This window comes from Erpetoichthys calabaricus, chromosome 11, assembly GCF_900747795.2.
Source record: "Erpetoichthys calabaricus chromosome 11, fErpCal1.3, whole genome shotgun sequence".
Classification (NCBI taxonomy): domain Eukaryota; kingdom Metazoa; phylum Chordata; class Cladistia; order Polypteriformes; family Polypteridae; genus Erpetoichthys; species Erpetoichthys calabaricus.
Genome location: NC_041404.2, coordinates 31,152,032 through 31,175,637, shown reverse-complemented (window position 1 = coordinate 31,175,637; position 23,606 = coordinate 31,152,032). Strand labels below are relative to the sequence as shown.

Sequence of the window (23,606 nt, the reverse complement as noted above, 5' to 3'; positions counted from 1 at the left end):
TAACTCCAAACTGGCTCCATATGTGTGTGAATCTGATGGGCTGACACTTTGTCCTGGGTTAGTTCTGCTCATGTGATCAATTCTACCATTACTCTGAACTGGATTAAGCAGTTTTGAGATTGTTATGGCTATGGAACCTTGGGGTGGTGGAGGTCTGTTGAACCATTCCATTTACCAAGGCAACTGCTTTACTGAGATGATGAATGAACATCAATTTGAGAGATCTGTGACCTTTTTCTTGAATGTCAAATATAAGAGTTAACCACCCAGGTGAGAGGGGTCCATCTCCTGACCCAACACATGATTATGACGTGAATGGATGGCCATTTCATGACTGAACTTTTTTTGGCTCTGATGATACAGTATATATAACATCCTGGACCACTCCTTGTGACAACCACCAATGAAAAGTGGCTACCACAAGGCAAAACAGCAGTGACTGAAAGTGAACAAAACTAATGACTAATGACTAAACTATCACAAGGAAAAATTATAAAACAGGGTCAAGAATTATGTCACAAGTGTGACAAAGGCAGTAAGCAGAGCTGTTAAAGTTGGTGAGCATTCCATGCCATGAATGCTCAACCAAATTCTGAATTATTTTGCTAATTTTCAGCAGTATAAGTTTATTAAGGAATAAAATTCTGAGACAGAGAATGAGCACAACAGGTGTGTTCTTGCTGTGAGGAGGCTCTTTAATGTTAAAGCAAAGATCAATGGATGAGAGTGAATTAACTGAGTCGCGTGTCCATGCATGCTGTATGTGTGGGGGTCCTCCGATATATGTGAATGTGTTGACAGATATGCACAGTTTACTGTATGCATTTGCTTCTTTCTTATTATTTAATGCATCATCTGTTTACTTCTGATACACATGACCAAATTAATTTACAATATAAATAATGGATCATACATTTAAAATTGATCTTTATTGTAATGTTTTTGAGCTTTTTTTCTTTCAACAACACAATTCCTATGAAAATCGATTCTCATTTACAGAGATAACCTCAACACAGCTGGTCGTCAGGTGAATTAATGAATTTTTCTCAGGGTCAGTGACAGGAGTGAATGTGCAACCATATGAGGTATGAATCACACTGGTGGAAATATTAGAGATTTATTCTGTACTTATTTTTATTCATTTAAAACATGATGCATTAAGACTAAAATGAGCTTCATTTGTTCAATTAAACAGTATAAAACAGGGGTGCAGGCTTCAAAATATCCTAAATTTGACCAGTACTCATTTGGTCTGTAACCTGAAAGCAGGCAGTCTGATCCAAAAAAGGAGCTCAGGCTTTTAATATTCCAAAATATAATGTAAATGTCCCAAAACTGAAAAAATTGACTTCAAGGGAGAAGAAATAGTAAAACCCTGTGGCTTAAAGAACAAGGACAATGAAGGATCTTTATAAATGACTAATGTATTTCAACAAAAAGAGAAACAAAAAAATGGCAAAATAAGGGCACAATAATTTGCCTACAAAGGAAATCCAAAGCAAACAAGTCTGAAGGGCAACATCCAATATACAAATGCAAGATAGTCACAAAAACAAATCGGAAGTGGTCTCCCCTAGACTTTCTCATATACTCAGATACGGGGATGGATATTTAAGGAGTAAACCACAAGGCAATGATTATATTTTTATATTATGTACATTAAAGAACCAAAAAACAACAAATCAAATCAAATTAATAACATATTGCACAATTATTGTAAAAGTAAAGTTGAATAAATCAGACTCTGCAGCTGCATGAATAAAAAACGTACCACTTCCGGTTAACGGAAATAGCTCAAATGTTGATAGAAATCTATGTTTTGTACCAAACACTTGTATGCAAAATTTGGTTGACCTAACTGAAAGCGTACTCAGGTTATCATGTTTACATACACACACAGAGACACACACACACACAGACAGACACACAGACATAATTCCAAAAATGGGTGTTTTCGGATTTGGGGAGGTCTAAAACATTGAGATTCATCAAAATCTTGAAATTGAATTTTTGGACAATTACAATTCTTTCCCTACGAGAAAGTAAATCGGACTCAGGGAGGTCTAAAACGTTGAGAGTCATCAAAATCTCGAGGTCGAATTTTTGGACTATTACAATACTTTCCCTATACTTTGTATATGAGAAAATTAAAAGGGAAATCCAAAACAATCATCATGCCATAGATCTTTATACCACAAACCTCAAGGAACCTCTGAGGGATTCACTCCCCCAACTGAAATATAAAGTTTGAGGGCGGTCCTTCAGCAGTGATGCAATGGTGACTCCCTCCTCTTGTGGTTCCACTTACAGAAAACAAAGAATGTAATTTAAAAGGCCATATTTACAATACATAACAATTAAGTAACATTTTCATAAAGCATTTTAAAAAAATGACATAAAACCGAAAATATATAAAAATATAATTCAGAAATGACAGAAATAGCAATAAAAATGAAGATAAGTTTACACCAGGGAACAAACTACAGTTGTAACATAACCTATGCAGTACTTGTTCTTTCCGCACCAGGGGCTTCATTTAAAAAATTTTGTGTGGTTTAGAGTTTGAAAATAAACGTACACCAAAAAATGGGAAAATTATATTTATAAAACCTGACGTATGCACGTTTCTACACAATTTACTCTTTATAAATCACACTCATTTAGTAAATGTGTGATTGTGTGCACAGCTCAAACCCCCGCCTGGTTCCACCCTGAAACAACCATACTAGTATATGGACCATGCTAATTAACGTCATATATATACAATACAATATAATACAATTTCTTTTTGTATATCCCAAAATCACACAAGAAGTGCCGCAATGGGCTTTAACAGGCCCTGCCTCTTGACAGCCCCCCAGCCTTGACTCTCTAAAAAGACAAGGAAAAACTCCCAAAAAAGCCCTTGTAGGGAAAAAATGGAAGAAACCTTGAGAAAGGCAGTTCAAAAAGAGACCCCTTTCCAGGTAGGTTGGGCGTGCAGTGGGTGTCAAAAAGAAGGGGGTCAATACAATACAATACACAGAACAGAAAAAATCCTCAATACAGTATAAAAATCAATTTACAAGTACGGACCAGAATTTAACAGTAGATGATATCACATAATATAATTTGGATTTGTTTAGAGTCCTGGAGGCCTCAACCATCAAGCTGCCTCCCCCATTTGGCCATTACACAGCTGAAACATTGCTTGGCCAGCCAATCCGATGAAAGGACCCCTCTACCCCATGATTCCTGCGATCCTCCATCAGGGATGACTTTACTTAGGCAGGTAAAACAACTTGGCAGGTGGGTTTGAGTACCGAGAAGAGAAACAGAACAGGTGAGAGTTAGTAACAAATTCTAACTATCATGTTACTTAGGTTTTAGTGCTAATGACTAACAACAGAGATGCAGTCTGTACAGTTTATCAGCAGCTCTAGTCAGGATATGCTAAACTGAAGTAGTGAGTCTTCAGCCGGGATTTAAAAGCTGAGACCGAAGGGGTATCTCTTATAGTAGCAGGCATACCATTCTACATCTTAGGGGCCCTGTAACTAAAAGCTAGACCTCCCATTGTTATTTTATTAATACTTGGAAATGCAAAGAATTATTATTATTATTATTATTATTATAAGCAGACCGGCATCTTGAGATCTTAATGTGCACTCTGGTTTGTAAGTCATGATAAGTTCCGATAAGTAAGCCAGACCTTGGCCATTTAATGCTTTATATGTTAAAAGGAGGACTTTGAAATCTGCCCTAAACTTAACCGGGAGCCAGTGTAAGGATTTTAGAACTGGAGTTATGTGTTTGTACTTTCTTGTTCTTGTAATATTTCTTACAGCAGCTTTTTGGATCAAATGGAGGCTATATAAAGAATAGTTTGAACATCCAGTGAACACTGCATTGCAGTAGTCAATCCTACTAGAAATAAATGCATGAATTAATTTCTCAGAATCCTGTTTATTTAGAAAGTGCCTTAATTTCCCAACATTTTTAAGATGGAAGAAACATGATTTGGACAACTTTGTAACATGCACTTTAAATGACATGCTAGAGTCAAAGATAACTCCTAGATTGCGGGCTGGTTCAGTAAAATTAATTGGGATTCCAACTGAGTTAAATGATGACAAAATATTGTTATGATCAGTGTCATTCCCTCCAACAATTAACATCTCTGTTTTATTTGTGTTTAAAGACAAGTAGTTCTCATCCATCCACTCCTTTAATTCACTAACACAACTAATTAAAGACAACATTGGAGAAACTTCATTTGATCTAAATGAAAGGTGTAACTGGGTGTCATCTGCATACGAGTGAAAATTAACATTATGTTTCCTAATGATAGATCCCAGTGGAAGCATTTAAAGTGAAAACAGTAAAGGTCCCAGTACTGAGCCCTGTGGGACACCATATTGAACTTCTGTGTATAATGATGGAGTACTGTCAGCACATTTCTGTACATATTGGAATCGATTTGATAAGTAAGAACTAAACCAAGCGAGCACGGTGCCTGTAAGCCCAACATCATTTTCTAGCCTGTGCAGTAAAATAGAATGGTCAATGGTGTCAAATGCTGCTCTTAAGTCTAACAACATAATTACAGTGGAGTTTCATTCATCAGGGGATATCGGAATGTTGTTTACAACCCATGTTAGTGCCGTTTCTGTACTATGACCAGTGCGGAAACCAGACTGGAATTTCTCAAATAAATTGTAATGCATAAGGTGTGACTGAAGCCATTGGTGACTACTTTTTCTACTATTTTAGAGAGAAGGGGTAAATTTGAAATAGGCCTATAATTATTAGTATGTGTGGGTCTAGGTCTGACTTTTTAAGTAATGGTTTAATGACTGACACTTTTAGTGCATCAGGTACTGTGCCATGCGATAATGAACCACTGATAATGTTTAGAATAGGTGCTGCAAGAACATCCATTGCACTTTTTACTAGTTTTGTTGGCACTGGATCTAGGGAACAAGTAGTGGGTTTCATTTTAGAAATTTAAGTTTAAGACTTCCTGCTGTGTTACAGGATTAAAATTGCTAAAGTGCTGAATGCAATGTGAGGCAGGGCCTGCTAAGCTAATATGCGGTTTGTACTGTGATGCTGAGATCTGGGAGCTTACATTTTTAATTTTCTCATTGAGGAAGTTCATAAAGTCTGTACTGCAAATATCTGTTGGTATTTTGCATTGTAGATCTGAATTCCCATTTGTTAATTTAGCAACTGTTCTAAACAGTACCCGATGATTTTTATTATTGCTATCTATTATTGTAGAATAGTATTCTGAGTGAGCTTTAAAGAGAGCTTTTTATATTTTTTAACACTCTCTGTCCATGTAGTTTGAAAGACATGTAGCTTTGTTGTTCTCCATGTTACTGCTGCTGTAAATACTGTGAACTTTAGCCATAACATGCCTGAAATAAAAAAAAATGTTCAGATCTCTGATGATGAAGCGGATCGCTAGTCACTAGCAGAGTTTGCGTGTAACAGGAGGAGGAAAAATACACATCTACGCTCTCTGATTTCAATCTGTGAATGGCATCTGAAATGAGAGATGCCTTTTTATGCAGCATTATGCCAGAGCCGTCCTGACGATTGACTTACGTTGGCATCACAGATGACTTGCATGTTAATAGAATGTAACTGCTAATGGTTAATAAAAGCAGCTTCATTCTCCTTTTGTGCCCTTATTGCAATATGAGTGCAGCAAAGTGCTCCGATTACTTCAGGAACACAGATAGTGGTGCAGATTTCCTTTCGATGTAGATAATAACTTGCTATGTTACATATATGTGCACCCACATCATATGAAAACTGGATGTAGCATTTTGTGAGATGTTTAAAGGCTTCCAGCACAGCAGGTATGATGGATTGAAGCAGATCTGACCTGTTGGCCAGTCAACTGAGACGTGACAACAGGTGGTCGAAACTGACAAAAAAAACCCAAAATTGTTCTTCAGTGCAAATATGCATCGCTCATCTTACAGGGGGAATAAAATACAGTCAGATCATCATATGCATCACAATTTACATTTAATATGTTTGTCACATCAACACCCATTATAATGAACTAGACAAAGAGCCCGTTTCGACAACGTAAGATGAAACGGGCACGAGTTTGTGTCAGCAGTGTATGAAGAACAAATGATAAGTAACGAAGAAGTTGTTTTGTAATGATTGTAGTCCGCTTTACACATTACAGGCTTGTACTGTTAGTTGATGAATTTTCCAGGCCTATAGTATAATATTGAATGATGAATGTTCCAGTCAATATGGAATAGTAATAAGTATAAGCACCACAAACCTGATATAGGTGTATTGAATGAATGCGTAATTGAATCAGAATGCGTAGTTAGGCCTCGAGCTGTAGTCGAAATTGCCTTTCAGGTCTCTAGAGCTTTAATCGAAGTCGCCTTTCTCTTTGAATTTTTGTGGCCGTAAATCCGCCGCCTGCCGCGATGTTGGGGTTGGATGTCGGTCTCATAAGGTTTTTCGGGCAGCTCCGCAGAAGGCGACTGCGCATTCGGCTTCGGACATGCGCAGAAGGCGACTGCGCATTTGGCTTCGGACGGATGTGAGTGAGTGAGTGAGTGAGTGAGTGAGTGAGTGAGTGAGTGAGTGAGTGAGTGAGGAGGCAGGCAAATTATGTATTAAGATTATTATGCTTGCAAGTCATCATTTATTTGGTTTGGCTGCATTTCCCTACTTGGTCAGGGGTGTCATCATTTCCCAATTTCTCTCAAACTGAGAACACTGCAGGGCCTGTAGAACTAACCACATTACTACCTTGCATGAAGACAATTTCACACAAGGGCAAAGAGCAATATTTTTCTAGATATGAGATTATTTTGAGCATATGATGGAAGGTTGGAAAAAAAATAAAGGTTGTTATGAACATTTTAAAAATAAATTAAACTAAGGAAGGAAGCTTATTACTTATTTCGCACAGCATCTGGTGGGGCTGTGCCTCACTGCTACTCAATGGTGAATTGACACTGCCTATAACAAACTGTTGGCTTGAAGGCTTATTCTGCTTAACTGGAAGAATCCCAATCCGCCATCTATAATTCAGTAGGAAAGCGATGTGCTACATTATTTCAGATCAGAAAAAAAAATTCTCTGTACAAGGTTCTTTTCAGAATTTGTACTTGACTTGGCCAGAATTCATTAATGTAATTATAAAGTAAACATGCTGAGCCGGTGCTCAACCTTTGCATTTGCTGTTGTATTCTATTTACAGACTCATTTTAGACGAGGCCCTGTAAACGTGTGGCTTTCTTTGTTGAGTTTTGGTTGACTGCTGATTTTCATGGGGTGTCTTGGGATCATACTGTTGTACGTGCTGTGTTATTTCCACATATTTGAGTTGTGCTTTATGTTTTATGTTTTGTTTCTTAAATAAAGTAAAATAAAATAAATGAGAATCCTGCTGCATACAACAAGCCATAAAACATGTTGATAAAAAGATTATTTTCTATAGTCATTTTCAGAATGGAATAACTTCTGAACCATATGATAAAAGATGAAAAAAATACAACTCAAATAATTTCCCAGGGAATTATAATAAAAAAAAGCAGTATTTATCCCAAGCCGTTGCTAGAAACAATTATTATTGCAATAATTAGATAATGTACTGAGAGTGTAGGATGTAGGCCAATAGCAGAACCACGTTTAGGACTTTAGGATGATGTAGCTTTTATGGACTGGTGGTATCGCTTGAGTTGAAGCCTTTAGCACCAAATTCTACTCACCAGGTTAAACTTTTCTTAAGCTCTGTATATTTGTCAAATGGGATGAAGCTCAAGGGATAACTGATGTCTTCAAAGTGCTCTGTCTTGCAATGAAGAAATGATTACTGCACAGGGTTTGGCACAGTAAAAGTCATCGGCAGTGACACTGGTAAGGAGTACACACTGACGATGCTTTTCTAAGTCGATGTTAGTTTAACCACTTTAGCAAACCACAATCTCAGTTCACCACCATCCCTATAAATAATCACTTTAATAAAAAGGTTAGAACACAGTGTAACTCTGATCGATTTTAAATTTAAATTTAAATCTTACATGTCACATGCAAAAAGGCATCCACTTTCTGCATTCAAATTTTTCTGTTACAGGGTCTGTGGACAGCTAGTACCTGTCCAGAGAGAACTGGGGAAGGAAGGTACCAACATTAGACAGGACAAGTGTCCAATATCACGTACACGTTTATTTACTCATGATGTAGGAGAAAACTGCAGTACCCAGTGAAAAAACACAAAGAGTGAGCATATTAACTTCACACAGATAGCGACTGAGGTGCTAATTGAACTCAGGTCCCTGAAACTGTGAGGCATCAGAGCTAGCCACTTTAAAGTGACAGGGTCAGGAACTGGCAAAATGTTAAACAAATGAAAAAAATACATGCATATACATCTGCATACATACATACAGTATGTAGATGGAGCACAGAAAGGCAATAATGTACGCAATAATATAAAGCAGTGCAAAAAATAAGACATTTGACAAGCTGTGATTAAAAAACAGTCACACAACCACAGCACCCGGGCAGCTTATGTGTCTGAGGGTAAAATTTTCACTGTAGGTTTTGTGACCAAAACTCTTCCAATTTTTTTTAAGTCATACATTTTTAGCTTTACACCCTCCCATACCATAACCTATCATCTATGCATGGGGGAGCGAAAGCTTTAGATTTGTCAAAAATTTTGATCTCTAGTTTTCGACGGATCTCGACATTTACGGGTCTCCTGATACCAAAAACATCAATATGTTCATGATGAGTGTGTGTCTGTCTGTATGTCACAGTTTCTTGAGGATGGCCTAGAGCTAAAACCACTGGACAGAAAAAATACCAAACTCAAAACTTATGCCTGTTATGAGATGATAATGTGCTGATTAGTTTTTGAGCCAAATTGTGCAAGAGAAAGAGACACTCTAGAGCACAGGTGTCGAACTCCGGTCCTGGAGGGCCGCAGTGACTGCAGGTTTTCATTCTATCCTTCTTCTTCATTTGTGACCAGTTTTTGCTGTTAATTAACTTCTTTTGCCTTAGTTGTAATTAACTTGACTCAGACCCCTTTGTCGTCTCTTTTTCCTTAATTAGCAGCCAAACAATAATGAGACACAAAACAAGCCGCCACATGACCAGCTCACTTATGCCCAGCACATAATATCTGAAAATAAAGAAATGTGAAGGTCCCAGTAAGGTTGATCTCTCAGGTCACCAAAACATTTTGACAATGTTCCTAGAAAAAACAGAAAATCAAAAGTTTTAGAAATGTCTGCCGTGGTAGAATGAGAGCAGCAACAAGCTGTGGAATTAAATAACGAGTTTAATTAACAGCAAGAATCAGCTTTTCATTAAGAGATTGGTTGGAGTGAAAATTGGTTGGAGTTTGAAATCCCAATTTAGCTGGTCATCTGTCGGCTCGTTTCACATCTCATTTCTGTTTGGCTCTCATTTAATGAAGAAAGGAATAAATTCAGAGAACTGAATCCTTAAAAACAGGGCTATTGAAATGAAGTAAAAAGAAGTTAATTAGCAGTGAAAACTGGTCAGTGATTAGGAAAAGGGTTAGAATGAAAACCTGTAGCCACTGCGGCCCTCCAGGCCTGGAGTTTGACACCCCTGCTCTAGAGGAACCCACAAATACCGTAATTCTGCAATTAATTATGAATTCTTCTCGTCAATTGCTGTCTTAATGACCTATTTTATGATCAGAATGATCAGCATCAGAGCGGTTAATAATTACTGAAATGTTATGGAATAGTTTGGGTAACTTGGTTCCTAGGGTGCAAAGCCTACTGATTTTTCTAGTTTTCGATTCTGTTTTTAAGAATTATTATTAATTAATAATGTTAAGATGTGATCTGACATCTGGCTTGTCACCATAAATTTTTCAGTGGATTTTTAAATTGAGGCGATGCTGCTGTCATCAAAGATCTGAGTGTCAGCTCATCTCAACTGCCTTTCAGACAAGGTGAGAACTTGAGATTATGTCACATGGTGAGCATAGAGGATCTGAAGGCTACCGTACATCTACAGTGCACATCTGAGAATGTAAGAGACTCTGAGTATCATAATAACATAATAATCCCATTATAACCGGATCTTATATTATTGGTCATTTAATATTTTAAAATACATAGAACCATATGTGAAAGGAGTGTTTTGTCAAATTTTAATTTACAACACATTTATTAAAAATTGTATTACAAATTATAAATTATAAGTTTTTTCAATACAAACACATAGTTTGCATAAGAAAAAATTAAGAATTCTAATATGATTAATCATTCTTTATTTTTAATCAGAGCTATTAATCAATTAATGCGATGCAATTGTATAACTACATTTGGTGGCTTTATTTTTAGTTCCAATTATTTGACTAAAATAAGTAGTTTGTTTCTTAAAGTAAGAAACAGCCCTTTTCATAGCTTCATTTTTCTCATCAGGGTTTTTAAACATGGACTGATGTTTAGTTTGATAATGTCTTTGTACACTTGATGTACGACACACAACACTTTCACAGCATAACACACACACAGCACGATCCTTTTGTTGTACAAATCCATATTCATTCGTCCAAGAGTTTTGAAAAGAGCAAACATCAAGTTTTTGTCTTTTATGAGTCATTTTAGTGCAGTATATTACTTAATAATAACAACGGGTTAGTTTTAACGTACCACGGTCTGGACTGAAGTCATGGTTTCCCTTTACTGTGAGTTGTATGCGCAAAACGTGGGTGGGGGACGCAAAGCACAAACGCATGCGCTGTAATTAAAATATAATAACAAGAAGTTTGTTTTAATGTACCACAGCCTGCAATGAACACATGGTTTCTATTTATATGTGAGTCGCATACGTAAAAAACGTAAGTGAGGGTGCAAATGTGTTCGCTGTAATTAAAATATAATTTTTCACTATATTTCAGTTCAATCAGAGTGCCATTGAAAATTGCTCTGCATGTCACAGGTTGCTGACCCCAGCCCTATGGCACCACTCTGAAGAACCATTTTGGCACCTTTATTTCTTAATATAGTATGGTAACAAGAACTACTCTCTCACTCTCACTTCTGCATTATGCATTCTGAGCAAAACGCCCCTTGACTTGCTGCTTCTTTACAATATGACCTTACACCTTATTTGCCTATTTAGTCGTTTTCCGCATTGCCTAGATGGAAGTGTTGCACCACTGGAAACCTCTAAATCCTTTTTTGAAGTTGCTTTCTCTAGGAAAAATATATTAATGTGAGGTGTACTTCACAGTATATTTCTCCAGCTCTGTCAATTTAAATGTTAATTAAAACAACATAAATACATGTTATGACTGTCTTAATATTTAAGAAATGAAAAAAAGAAACATGCAAAAGTTGAATTTATTTTGCGTTGTACATCCACATGACCTGACATAACTATTCACGGCTTCTCTTTTTCCCCACCAGATAGAAGAAAGGAAGCTTAGTGGGGGCTCCAACTCCACGCTGTGCATATTCATGGTGAACAAGCCCTATGCCATTACATGCTCTGTGGTGGCCTTCTACATTCCCCTGGGACTAATGGTATTGGCTTACCAGCGCATTTACGTGACGGCCCGGGACCATGCCCACCAGATCAGCATGCTGCAGCGAGCGGGCGGTGCCAGCAGCTCCTCTGACAGTGCCGATCACCAGCGCAATCATCGCATGCGCACAGAGACCAAAGCAGCAAAGACTCTATGCATCATCATGGGCTGCTTCTGCCTTTGCTGGGCGCCATTCTTCATCACAAACGTGGTAGACCCTTTCATTGACTACACAGTGCCTGAGAAGCTGTGGACTGCCTTCTTGTGGCTGGGCTACATCAACTCCATGCTCAACCCTTTCCTTTATGCCTTCCTGAACAAGTCCTTCCGTCGTGCCTTCCTCATCATCCTGTGCTGCGGGCATGAGCGTTACCGTCGACCGTCCATCCTGGGGCCCAGCGTACCCTGCACAGAGACCACAATCAATGGATCCACTCATGTGCTGAAGTAAGTCCACTTATGCATGCATACTGATCGCTTTAAACACTAATGGTTGTATGTCATGTCATTAACATGACATAACTTGTGTGGGTTGACTTTTCCTAGAAAGAGTTTAAAAGGACACATGCATTAGTTCAGTTTGGCTCAGTGAATTTAATAAATAAACCAACCAACTTGGTAAAGTATGGGATGATAATGATGAGAGAACCAAAAATCAACTTCCCCGGTGTCAGTTCACCATTATGATGTTTGTAGCTCTGTCCATTACTCAGGGCTGGTTTAAGACTCTGAGCATCACCACCACTGGTGTCATCATACACACACACAAATGTATTATACTATACAGTACATAAAAAAGGTAATAAGCCAGAGTTAAAGGCAAACAAACATCCAAAAGAGTGATCCCTGCAACCTGAATCAGTTCTCTTAAATCCCAAATGAAGGTCCATAGTTGTGGGGTGCTATTAGAATCTGTACAGGATTATATGCTGCAACAGTAGATCCTCCCCTGTGTCCATGAGACGTGTCTCCATTCACCCCAAATCAATTTTGTAATTGATAAACACTGAATACGTAAATAGATGGTTACTCTATCACCTGACTGGAACTGAAGAAAGACTTTAGACTGTAAAGGGCCTTCCATAAACTTGGAAGTTTAACAAAAAAAAGATAACATTGCAGAGTGTTTGTAGTTTCTTTGGAAACAGTTTCTTAGTATTGTAAATCAGAAAAGAAGCACACCTGACCAAAAAATGAAGAGCAATGGGAGACAGGACAGCAAATTCTAAACAGTTGAGTAACCACAATCATACGCAAAATAGATTGATAGATAGATAATAAAGGAACTGGATAGATAGATAGATAGATAGATAGATAGATAGATAGATAGATAGATAGATAGATAGATAGATAGATAGATAGATAGATAGATAGATAGATAGACTTCATTTTTTTGCGTGGGAAAATGTTTTACAGAATATCAATAAACAAATAAATATTATTATATTACAACAAACAATAACCCTTTCTCAAATACACATCATAATGACTTAAAGGAAAGAAAACTAAAAAGTAAAAGAAAACATCTAACTTGGCATTCCCAGTGAGGCATTATGCAGACGTATTTCTGTTGGTATAAAGGAGCACCTATAGTGTTTCTTGACACACTTCTGCTGAAAAATTTGTTGGCTAAAGGTCCTCTGTGTTAGTGTGTCAGGAAGAGGATGTGCAGCATTGTTCATAATGGCACTAACCCTATCCCTGACCCTATTTTTTTCTTCATTTATCATTTGTCTTCATTATCTTCTTCACTTCTTCCTCCGCGGGGTTGAGAGTGCATCTCATAACTGAGCGTGGCCTTTTTAATTAGCTTGTTCATGTGGTGGGCCTCTCTTGAAACAATGATATCAGCCCAAACACCACAGGATGGAAAACTCCTTTGAAATTGTGGTAACACTTTAGTTTGGATACTGCAAAAATGCATCGATTGCGTATGTACTCTTTTGTAACAAGACCTTAACAAAGGCTTCTTTTGATCTTCATAACACTTATAAAGCATCAGCAGATAGGTTATTCATCTCTGTGCAGTGTGGCATAAGGACATGATGGTAAATTACCTGTTAATGTGAAGGTCTTATACTAAATATGTAATATCAAGAGATAAGTGTCTCAGTTAAGCCGCCTCAGACCACTCCAAAGTGAAGTTTTCTTAGTCGGTCTCATTGCAAAGATAGATAAACACTTTACTGATCCAGTTTAAGTGTTATGAAAGCACAAAGGAGTGTTTGTTAAGGTCTTCTTACATAACAGTAAATGAGTAATCAATGCATTCTTGCCGTACCTAAACTAAAGTGTTTCCAGAATTGTTTGTACCTTGGACACTTTTGTTCAACATGCAGCACTCACGAGGTATCATAAAATGTTTCCAAAGAACTGACTTGACAGACACACATTATGAGAAGATTACAAGCTTTTACAAATAGTGCACTGTTAAGCGTGAATGTGTGGAGAGATTATCAAGGCAAATGAATTGCCATTCTGTGTCAGGAACATCTAGGAGTTTGTGTGGAGTGCAGGATGAGAACCGCAACATCTGTCAATTTGTGTTTTCCTAATTATTGTCACCAAAGCAGTACAGAAACCAGGTGCTTGGGATGTCAGCCCCTACATGAAAACTTCAGTTATATACAGTATTTATTTATTTATTTTTGCATTTGGTACACTGTATTAATTAGTAACATAAGTAAATTATTTATTTGCTTAATTAAACTGGTGAATGCTGATGAGCAGACACAGTCATCAAGATACTTATGAACCCTGAATCTGACATTGTTTGTTTAGGTTTTTTTGGTGTGGGTAACCCTGGGCACTTACTTGATTGCCCATGATCCAGCCCATGATACCATTCATCATTTTATTCTCATTTTGGAGCTAAATCTTTATTTTTCATTCATAACATGGTTAGTACTTTTCTTTGGGCTAAAAATATGAGTGCCAGTAGCGAGGTGAGTGAAACTGAAGCCTGCCTAACACTCCATTGTTTATTAAGCCATTGGTGGCATGAGTTGGTTCCATACTTCACAAGCTTGACATGCTTTGCCATATTTACTTGTAGTATTTTATAGCTCCCTTTATCACTGGGTTGATGAATTTAATGCAAATGAATGTTGAGAAGTCACTGGTATGAGTTTAACAGTTAATATTTAGATTGACTGCTCAATACCTCATAAACTGCATTCACATCCTGATGAGGTCTCTGTCAGTGTGTTTTCTACAACTATCCAAGTGTTTTTTATATGCTGCATATTACTTTTTCCCCTATACCTGTTGTAGCAGTAGAGGCCGCTATCGACCTCTTGAACCCTCAGGTACCACGCCAAACACCAGGTAAAAGTGCAAGACTTATTTATTTTATAATAATAAAGTGCACTAAGCACCCTCCACTCCACAATACTCATATACTTCACAATAATCCAATTACACCATTCAATAACAATCCTCCTCTCCCAGACACTTAGCCACCCTTCCAAGGTCCTTTTATATCCCCTGACCCGGAAGTGGTTCCAACCCTGCAGTCCGTGACTCGTTATCACTTCCGGGTCAGATTAAAAGTCCTTCTCTACATCCCGGAAGTACGTCGTTCCTTCTGGTCATGTGATCCAGACGTACTTCAGGGTTATAGGGCACGTAGCATTCCGCAAGTCTCCCTACAGCAGCTCCTGATGGTCCCCATGGTATCCAGCAGGGCTGTTTATAAAAACTACATGGTCCATGAGGCCCTGCTGGAATTCGGGGAGCCTCCATACGGCTGGGAGGGGTCCACCTGGTGGTTTGGAGGTGTGGGCCGGAATATATGGCCGGCCATCCCTCACAGTTCCCTCCCCTTAGCGAAATCCAATGGGGTGGAGCGTCCAGCCCCGCGAGGGATGTCTTCCTCCAGGCGGACCCGTCAGTCGGGCCTTGGCTGTGCTGTCTAGCCTCCCCAGAGAACCTAGGGGGAACGGTGTACCGGATGTCATAGCAAATCTGTCGCCCTCCCAGTTGTCTTCCTCCGCAAGACTGGAAACACCTCGGGAACTCTGTTAATTCTATCTCCGCCCTTGTCTCTGCCGAGGGAGGTTTTATGGCCGCCTCGGTGCTCTCAGCCCTTTTCCTAATTTGTTAGGAAACCCACGTTTTATTTTTGGGGTCTCCTGCTTATTCTGGGGCTTGTGCACAGTTTGGGTCTCTCTATCAGAAGAAGACAGCCCTTTTGCTGTCTGCACGCCCGTCGATCTTAGTCTACTCAGAGGCGGCGTCTTCAGCACCGCATCGTTCTGGGAGACAGCACTTTTCAGCTGCTCTGGTTCGATTGGCGGTTCCTCCGCCCCTTCTGTCATCACACCCGACTCACTTATACTACGGGTCGGGGTCTTCAGGTCCGAATCGCTCCGAGAAGCTGCACCATCCAGCTGCCCCGGCTCGATCGGTCCTTCCCCCGACCACTCAGTTAACGTTCCGCACTCTATTGTTGGGCACGCAGTGCTTTGGCACCCGCTACTTATTAACCGCGGGCCCGGATCACACTGCGTCCCTGTATGCTGTACGGTACCGGTCACACTCACCTGTACCACCGCATCAATCATAATGGGAGCCTCTCGACCCAATCACCGTAGGTATTCCTCTAGTCTTTTAGCGGCGCTTCAGCCGTTGCTCCCAGCTCCTCCACTTGTTTCTTCAGCTCTGCCAAGCCCTGGAAGAAACTGTGTATGGGCTCGAGTAACTTCTCGAGATCCCGCAGTCCCACAAAGTCATTTAATTCGGCCTGAGGCAGGCTACAGTCATCAGTTGCCTTACCTTCTGGCCGGGAGCCAATGCTCCTGGCACGTGCTCGGTTGGGTTACGCAAAGGCTCTTGGGAATTGGAGTCTTTAGAGGGTCGGGTGGCCAGTGCCGGCCGACTGTGATCCGCCTTTTCTAATTTAACGGCAGACTGTTCAGTCACATCCCGCTCACCTTTACCTGTACGTATGAGTGGCGCTGCTTCGCTCGCCTCTCCCTTCCCCTTCAGGGAGCTTGGTTCCATTGGGGAAACAATGACCACAGTGGTAGACTGATGTAGACCTTTTCCTTCCCGAGATCCTTCGGGCGAGATCACGGGTCCCGTTTCTGTGAATAAGCAGGTCTCTTCCTGGTCAGGTGACACCGTGTTTTGCTTACAGTTTACCCAGCCTGCCCCAGGATAGTCCATGTGACTGTTGTTGACGAATAGGCGTCTCCCCTGCAGACTCCTAGATAGGTTCGACTCCTCGCTATCGCGGCCATCTTACCCAGGTACGAGGTAGGTGTCCGGCTCACAGTCCAATTCGCGGTGACAGGCCTCTGCAAAATAGGAAAAGAAAGATCCCAGCGCAACGGGCGTTTTCCAGGCACATACCTCCGACTTTTGACGGTGTGTTCCGAGCTCCTGTGAGTCTGTCCTCTGACAGCCCTCCTGTTGCCGTAACGATCTGGCTTTCTCGGCAGCTATCAGGGCTTTGTCTTCCTCACTGCCCGTCAGGTATGTCCACACTGTCGCCGCCTCATTCAGGGTCTGATTCTTTAGGGGTATCCCATTCTTTTTTCCCGATTTCTTTCCCATCGCGAACCAATATGAAATGAGGCTCATTACCGCCGCGCTGCCTGTAGAGTGTGGCGTTTCTACCTGCGTGCTCGTGACCGGTACCGTCTTAGGGTTTTCTTCCCACAAAATTTTTATAACACAGGTCCTCTGCCTAATCGACAGCTAGAGAATCCTGCCGACTACGCCAGTGTAGCAGTAGAGGCCGCTATCGACCTCTTGAACCCTCAGGTACCACTCCAAACACCAGGTAAAAGTGCAAGACTTATTTATTTTATAATAAGAAAGTGCACTAAGCACCCTCCACTCAACAATACTCATATACTTCACAATAATCCAATTACACTATTCAATAACAATCCTCCTCTCCCAGACACTTAGCCATCCTTCCTCCCAGCTCAGCTCAGCGTCTGGGCTTTCCCAAGGTCCTTTTATATCCCCTGACCCGGAAGTGGTTCCAACCCTGCAGTCCATGACTCGTTATCACTTCCGGGTCAGATTAAAAGTCCTTTTCTTCATCCCGGAACCATGTCGTTCCTTCTGGTCATGTGATCCGGATGTACTTCCGGGTTATAGGGCACGTAGCATTCCGCAAGCCTCCCTACAGCGGCTCCTGATGGTCCCCATGGTATCCAGCAGGGCTGTTTATAAAAACTACATGGTCCATGAGGCCCTGCTGGAATTTGGGGAGCCTCCATACTGCTGGGAGGGCTCCACCTGGCGGTTTGGAGGTGTGGGCCGGAATATATGGCCGACCATCCCTCACACTGTATATCTTCCATTTTTATGTGGTTTAGTATTGTTGGTGTAAAGATAGAACTTAAGATATACTTATAAAATACACATTTTGTATAGAATGGGCTGATTTTTGTATTTTCATTTCAAGTCACACTTATTATCTTTCCTTCTATTCTTTTCTCTCTTTAATAGAGCACAGCCCTTATACTAAGTGATTTTTTTTCTTTTGATACCATTTCGTATATAAAAATTGCATGTAACAAAAGAACTATTGTAAAGGAAATTATTCACTGAGATCTTTCCAGCAATTTGAATTTGAAGTCATGAATAAACAAAGGTACAAAGAAATTACCCAATCATCCACCACGCAATCGTTGGAAATCAAGATGTGAAAATTGATAACAGGTGTGAACATGAAAAAAAAAATGCAGATAATTTAAAATCTGTGCAGAGATGTGTATAATACAGTCGATTAGATTGATTACTTGTAATTAAAAAAAATAAACACTTTGTGCTGTAATGCTTTAAAATGTGTTGACAATGGGATGATGTAATTCATGACAATGACAATACCCAGAGGACTCTAAGTTGTTTGTGCAAAGACAGAACACTCAGGGCTGCGTCTTGGACATGATGCTGGTGTCAGATGGCCTCACGTCATGTCCTTTCTGTCCACTGCAACTAAAACAGGTTTAAATATCCTTAATTTGTTTGCCCCTCTGTCTTGCTCATATTCATTTTGAATCATCACATAACCAAATACACACATTTCGCAAATTCTGTTTCTTTATCTTTGTTTTCCATTTATTCTTTTATAAAAAAAAATCCATCCATCTATCCATGTGTTCACTCATGCATTCATTCATGAACTACTCCCTCCATTCACTTAATGGTTTGCTTTTTCGTTAATGCACTCATTCATTCAGCTATTCATGTTCTGTTCATCAGTCCCTCCTATTTTCAGTGGCATTTTTTGTGTCATACTTCTGGTAGGTTTTAGTGAGAGATATGATTGAGCAGTTGAACAGCTGCCCTCTGACTCTTACAAGATCCACACTGCTGCCTAAATCAATTGTACTGGGCACTGTACATGACTGCCGCCGATCTCAGGAAGCATCCTGGCTTGATTCGACTCAACGCATAGAGTCGAGGAAAGCAAATGCGGATGGTTTTCCCCAGGGCCATCATAACATATGGGCACAATGGGCACTGGCCAGGGCCCACAGTGTTTCTGGCTATTTATGTTTGTGTTTAGCTGTCAAAACAGGGGCCCCAGTGCACTTCTTGGCCCGTGGGCCTATGATGCTGTTAAGATAACCCTGTTGTTGCCTCCAACCACAAGTCAACTGTGTAAGATGGAGCCAGTGATATGAATATAGACAACAGATAAGGTGGAGAAAAGATCATTGGATCTGCATGGAAGGAGCCCTGGAATACTGGAGGAGCAATCGATGGAAGCCATTCTGTGAACCTCACGTGAGGAAGTGACGGAGAGACACTGTTCTTAACAATGTTTTAGATTGTTGTCGCAAATTCCGAACTTTGTTCAGTTTTCTAGTTTATGGGCATTTTTTCTGCTTTTGAAATTGAGGAATGTGAATATTTGATTATTTTTGCTGTTTACCATTGCAATTTGTTGCTTCATTAATACATTAATTCAGTTGTTAATCCAGTTATTCATTCATTCAGTTTGATTTGCCCAAAACTACATAATCATGTCTTTAAATTCAGCCTGTAATGAGCATTCACTTTGGGTTCAGTCACCTGGCCTTTCCTGAAAGTGCTGCATACACAGTAAGTGAGCCTCCGCTCCAACACAATGACTCCTGATAATTTGAAAAACGGAAAAGAGGATGATGTTGGTCCCAAATTTACACTGGCAAGGAGGTTATCAGCAGGATTCTCCAGACCTGCCGCTCTCTTGCAACAATGTGTACATTTTGAGTTGGAGAATAAAAAGCACTTAATCATGAATCGGTTGAACAGAATTTGTTAAAACGTAATTATACCGAGGCCGTTATTATCATCTTACAATTGACATTCGGCACAGTTGTCTTTGTCTTTTTAATTAATAGCTCTAGAGTTAGAGGATTAGAGCTGAGATTTTAATATGTCTCGGAGATTTCTGTACACGCCTAATAATAAATGTCTTAAGGGTTGGATTTGAAATTTTTCATTCCTTTGGCTGAGGAGCGTCAAGAAAATGTCTCATTCTTATAAGCCAAAATTCCATGCATCCATTTATTTTGTGTACCTGCTTTTACCGTTGCAGGGAGGAGGATAAGAACCAGACTGAGATGAGATGACACTTCAGCACAGGTCACACTCCTGCACCCATCAAATCAACTGCCCTCGCTCATATCATCTATCTATTTTCCAAACCAGATGTAACCTAATCGTTTCATGGGGAACCAGGAGCCTGTCCCAGCAAGTATAGGGCACAAGGCAGAAACAGTCCCTGGACAGGTCGCCAATCCACCACAGGGTGAACATACACATTCACACACGCGCGTGCGCACATGTCAGGGACCAATGTAGCTTTGCCCGTCCAGTTAACCTGCATGTCTTTGGACTGTGGGATCAAACTGGTGCACCTGGAAGAAACCCTGGCAGACATGGGGGAGAACATTCAAACTCCACAGAGGGAACATCCAAGACATAAACCCTGACCTCCTTATTGGAAGACAGTGGAGCTACTACTGTGTCATTGTGCTGACCCTTGCTCATATCAATTTTGAATCATCACATAATCCAATACACACATGCCACACATTCTATTTCTTTATCTTTATTATTTCTATTTATTCATTTACAAAAAAATGACTGGATAAAAGAAAAAAAACTTTTTCACACACATTTTTGGATTGTGTGTGTGTGAATAAACCAGAATCTTTAAAATCAACAAAGAAATGGGAAGAAAAGCCTTAGTGCGGACAGTATCTGGGTCAGAAACCATGTATCCAATGCTTCAATAATCTCCAATGCTAACATCTGCACCACTGTGACAACTTCATCACATCGATGGGTCCCCCATCCACAGCATTTTCTCAACAAGAGTAGCCAAATTGATTCTTTATGGTGTGCAACAAGACCATAATCATGGCTAATGGACCTGCTAGTTTTTAGGTATAGTTAACATGCAAGTAGTGAGCCAACCTGGATGAACAATGGGAAAATCAGTTCTAACTGAACTTCCAACTCCATATCTCCAACTTCTTCCTTTAAGATGTTTGTCCTTCCTTGGTGTTTGTCTCCTATCTGGCCATCTCTAAATGATTCCTGTCATTTGTTCTTCCTTTGGTCTTTGGTTTGGTTTTCAAGACGTGTAAGAACTCTTCATAAGTCTGTTACCCTGTTGTAGAGAAAGTATACTTTGACAATAGAAAACAGATAAATGGATAGACGGGCTAATAAAAGATCAATGTATGGTAAGAAAATGGTTCTTTTGAGGGTGCCCCCTGATGATTCTTCATTCTAATGTCATGATGCTTGTTCAGAGGCGGCCTTAGGGGTATGCGGGGCGTAGGGCTGACCAACCCCATTTGGGGCCGGTTACGTCAAACACCGTTACTGGTATGTGTGGACTGTATAATCCTGCGCGCGAATTTAATAAAAATAATGTTATCATACACCAGATTTTCTCATTGCAGGATTGCAAGATAACACGCGAAAATATAACGATGTAATCTATTAAAAAAGTGCAATTCATAATTCATGACAATACCACGACAGTGTGAAATGTGATGTGGTGTCATGCAGAAATTAGCAGGGCCTCTTCTAGAAAAGCAGCCAAATTGCAAGTATACTCTGAATCTCAATATACAGGACGTCATAGTCATAACTCACGTTGATGTCATGTCAGCCGGTTATCATTAACGATACATGTTTTTGTGCATTAATATTTGGACATGTTTATGGCCTACAAATAAAATGTCTGTTTCAGTGTTTCAACAGGAAGTGTGAAATTAACATAGAGGTATCATCATGAAATCTCTTACCGGTTTCCAGGTTCCAGATGAAAATCCACTTTCTTTGCCTTCCGATTGGAAAAGTCGTTGATGACATCTTTGTAGTCTAATCTGGATGCAATGTCTTTTTCTATAGAAAGGAGAAGCCAAAACAGCGACTAATGGGCTATACTTATTTTAGGAAGGGATTATACTGGCGACCCTGTTTGGGTGATGAAGGTGGACTATGGAATGTTTTCAAAGACGTACTTGCACAGAATTTTACCTTGAAGAGGGATTTTAAAAGGGATTCTCTTAGAAGCCTCTCAAATATATATATATATATATTCACGGCATTCGAAGTCTGTGTCACAATCTGATTGTATGGGTGGTTACCTACCAGGTAATGCTTGTGGTTGGCCAGCAATCTGCTAACATCCGCCACGGTGCCCTCAGTTTGTGAGGAGCAGATCATAGAATGGTTGAAATAGTTTACTGTCAAATAAATGCAAAGAGTACGCGACACGTGTTTCGCCCTAAGCGTTACCTGGAAGGTAACCACCCATACAATCAGATTGTGACACAGACTTCGAATGCCGTGAATGTAATTACCCAGATCTACATGCTGTCAAATAAACGAACCACACGCCGTGGCGCAACGTTAGGGGCATCGCCTCTGGCGCTGACGTCCGAGGTTCGATTCCCGAGAGGGAGTGCAGTGGAGTTTGAACGCCTGATGAGCGCAGAATGAGGGCGAAACACGTGTCGCGTACTCTTTGCATTTATTTGACAGTAAACTATTTCAACCAATATATATATATATATATATATATATATATATATATATATATATATATATATATATATATATCCACTGGAGAATATAAATGGACAAATCCACTCGAACAGGACACGCAGGACCCCCTTAAGCATAGGGCCTTGGGTGGTTGCCCCACTTGCCACCCCCAACTGGAAGACTCTAGCATTACCTTCTATTTCAAAATGGCTGTGCTGTCTGAATCTAGGAAAAAATAATCCTTACTCAGGACTGGTGATACACAAAACAGGCAAGATTTGATTGGCATACAATATTGTGAAACTGAGACTGAAATTTGTTTTCCAGATAATTTTCAAACTCACTAAAGACTTTTTTTGGGGGGGGAAATGAGGAATACTGTTCCCTAAATCCTTGTTCCTGTTTCTGGGTTTACTTGTGTTTGTTTCTGCAGCTGCGTTAAGCATGTGATCTGTACTTTCTAGCCCTCTGTTCACATCACCGCTGAGGAGTACAACTGTGACAGATGTGCATATATGTTGTTTGAAGACACAACAAAACACATCTTTGTGCACATTAATGTGTTTTCTATACTGAAAGTGTATGGAAAGTCATCATTGCCCTGTTATCCATCAACAGCCTAATTTTAATTGACAATACACACTCTTCTAGTAGTTTTTTCCTCTAGAGATCTTTATTTAAATACTAAATGATAGGCAGATGCATGTGGAATTATTGCAAGAAAATGCTTCCACACAGGAACTAATTGCCTTTCTTCTTTTGTCAATTGCATGAATTTTGCTGGAAGCGAAATGGAATTTATTTTGCAAATTGGTTTGTGAAACAAAACACTGAGATACTCTGCCAATTCAGTTTCACATGAATTGTTTAGCTCATCTCTAACGCTAATGTCTACCAAAATCACCCCTTTGTTACAGTATATTGCAGCTAGGGTTTATTTTCTTTGCTTATGCTTTTTTTCTGTTTTATTGTTATTTTTGTTGTTTTTACATTAATACTTTCCATGTTTTAATGTTATCTTTATTAGATTTGTTAA

At 39.8% G+C, this 23,606-nt stretch overlaps 1 protein-coding gene across 3 annotated transcripts in view; it reads left to right on the top strand.

Annotated features, from left to right (window-relative positions):
* htr4 (5-hydroxytryptamine receptor 4) overlaps positions 1-23,606 on the top strand; it is a 465,874-nt gene that overhangs the window by 277,900 nt on the left and 164,368 nt on the right. For all 3 annotated transcript variants that reach the window (XM_028812904.2, XM_051933843.1, XM_051933844.1), the window contains exon 7: positions 11,433-11,998. In XM_028812904.2, coding sequence (XP_028668737.2) covers positions 11,433-11,998 — 566 coding nt within the window. The remainder of the gene's footprint in view (positions 1-11,432; positions 11,999-23,606) is intronic.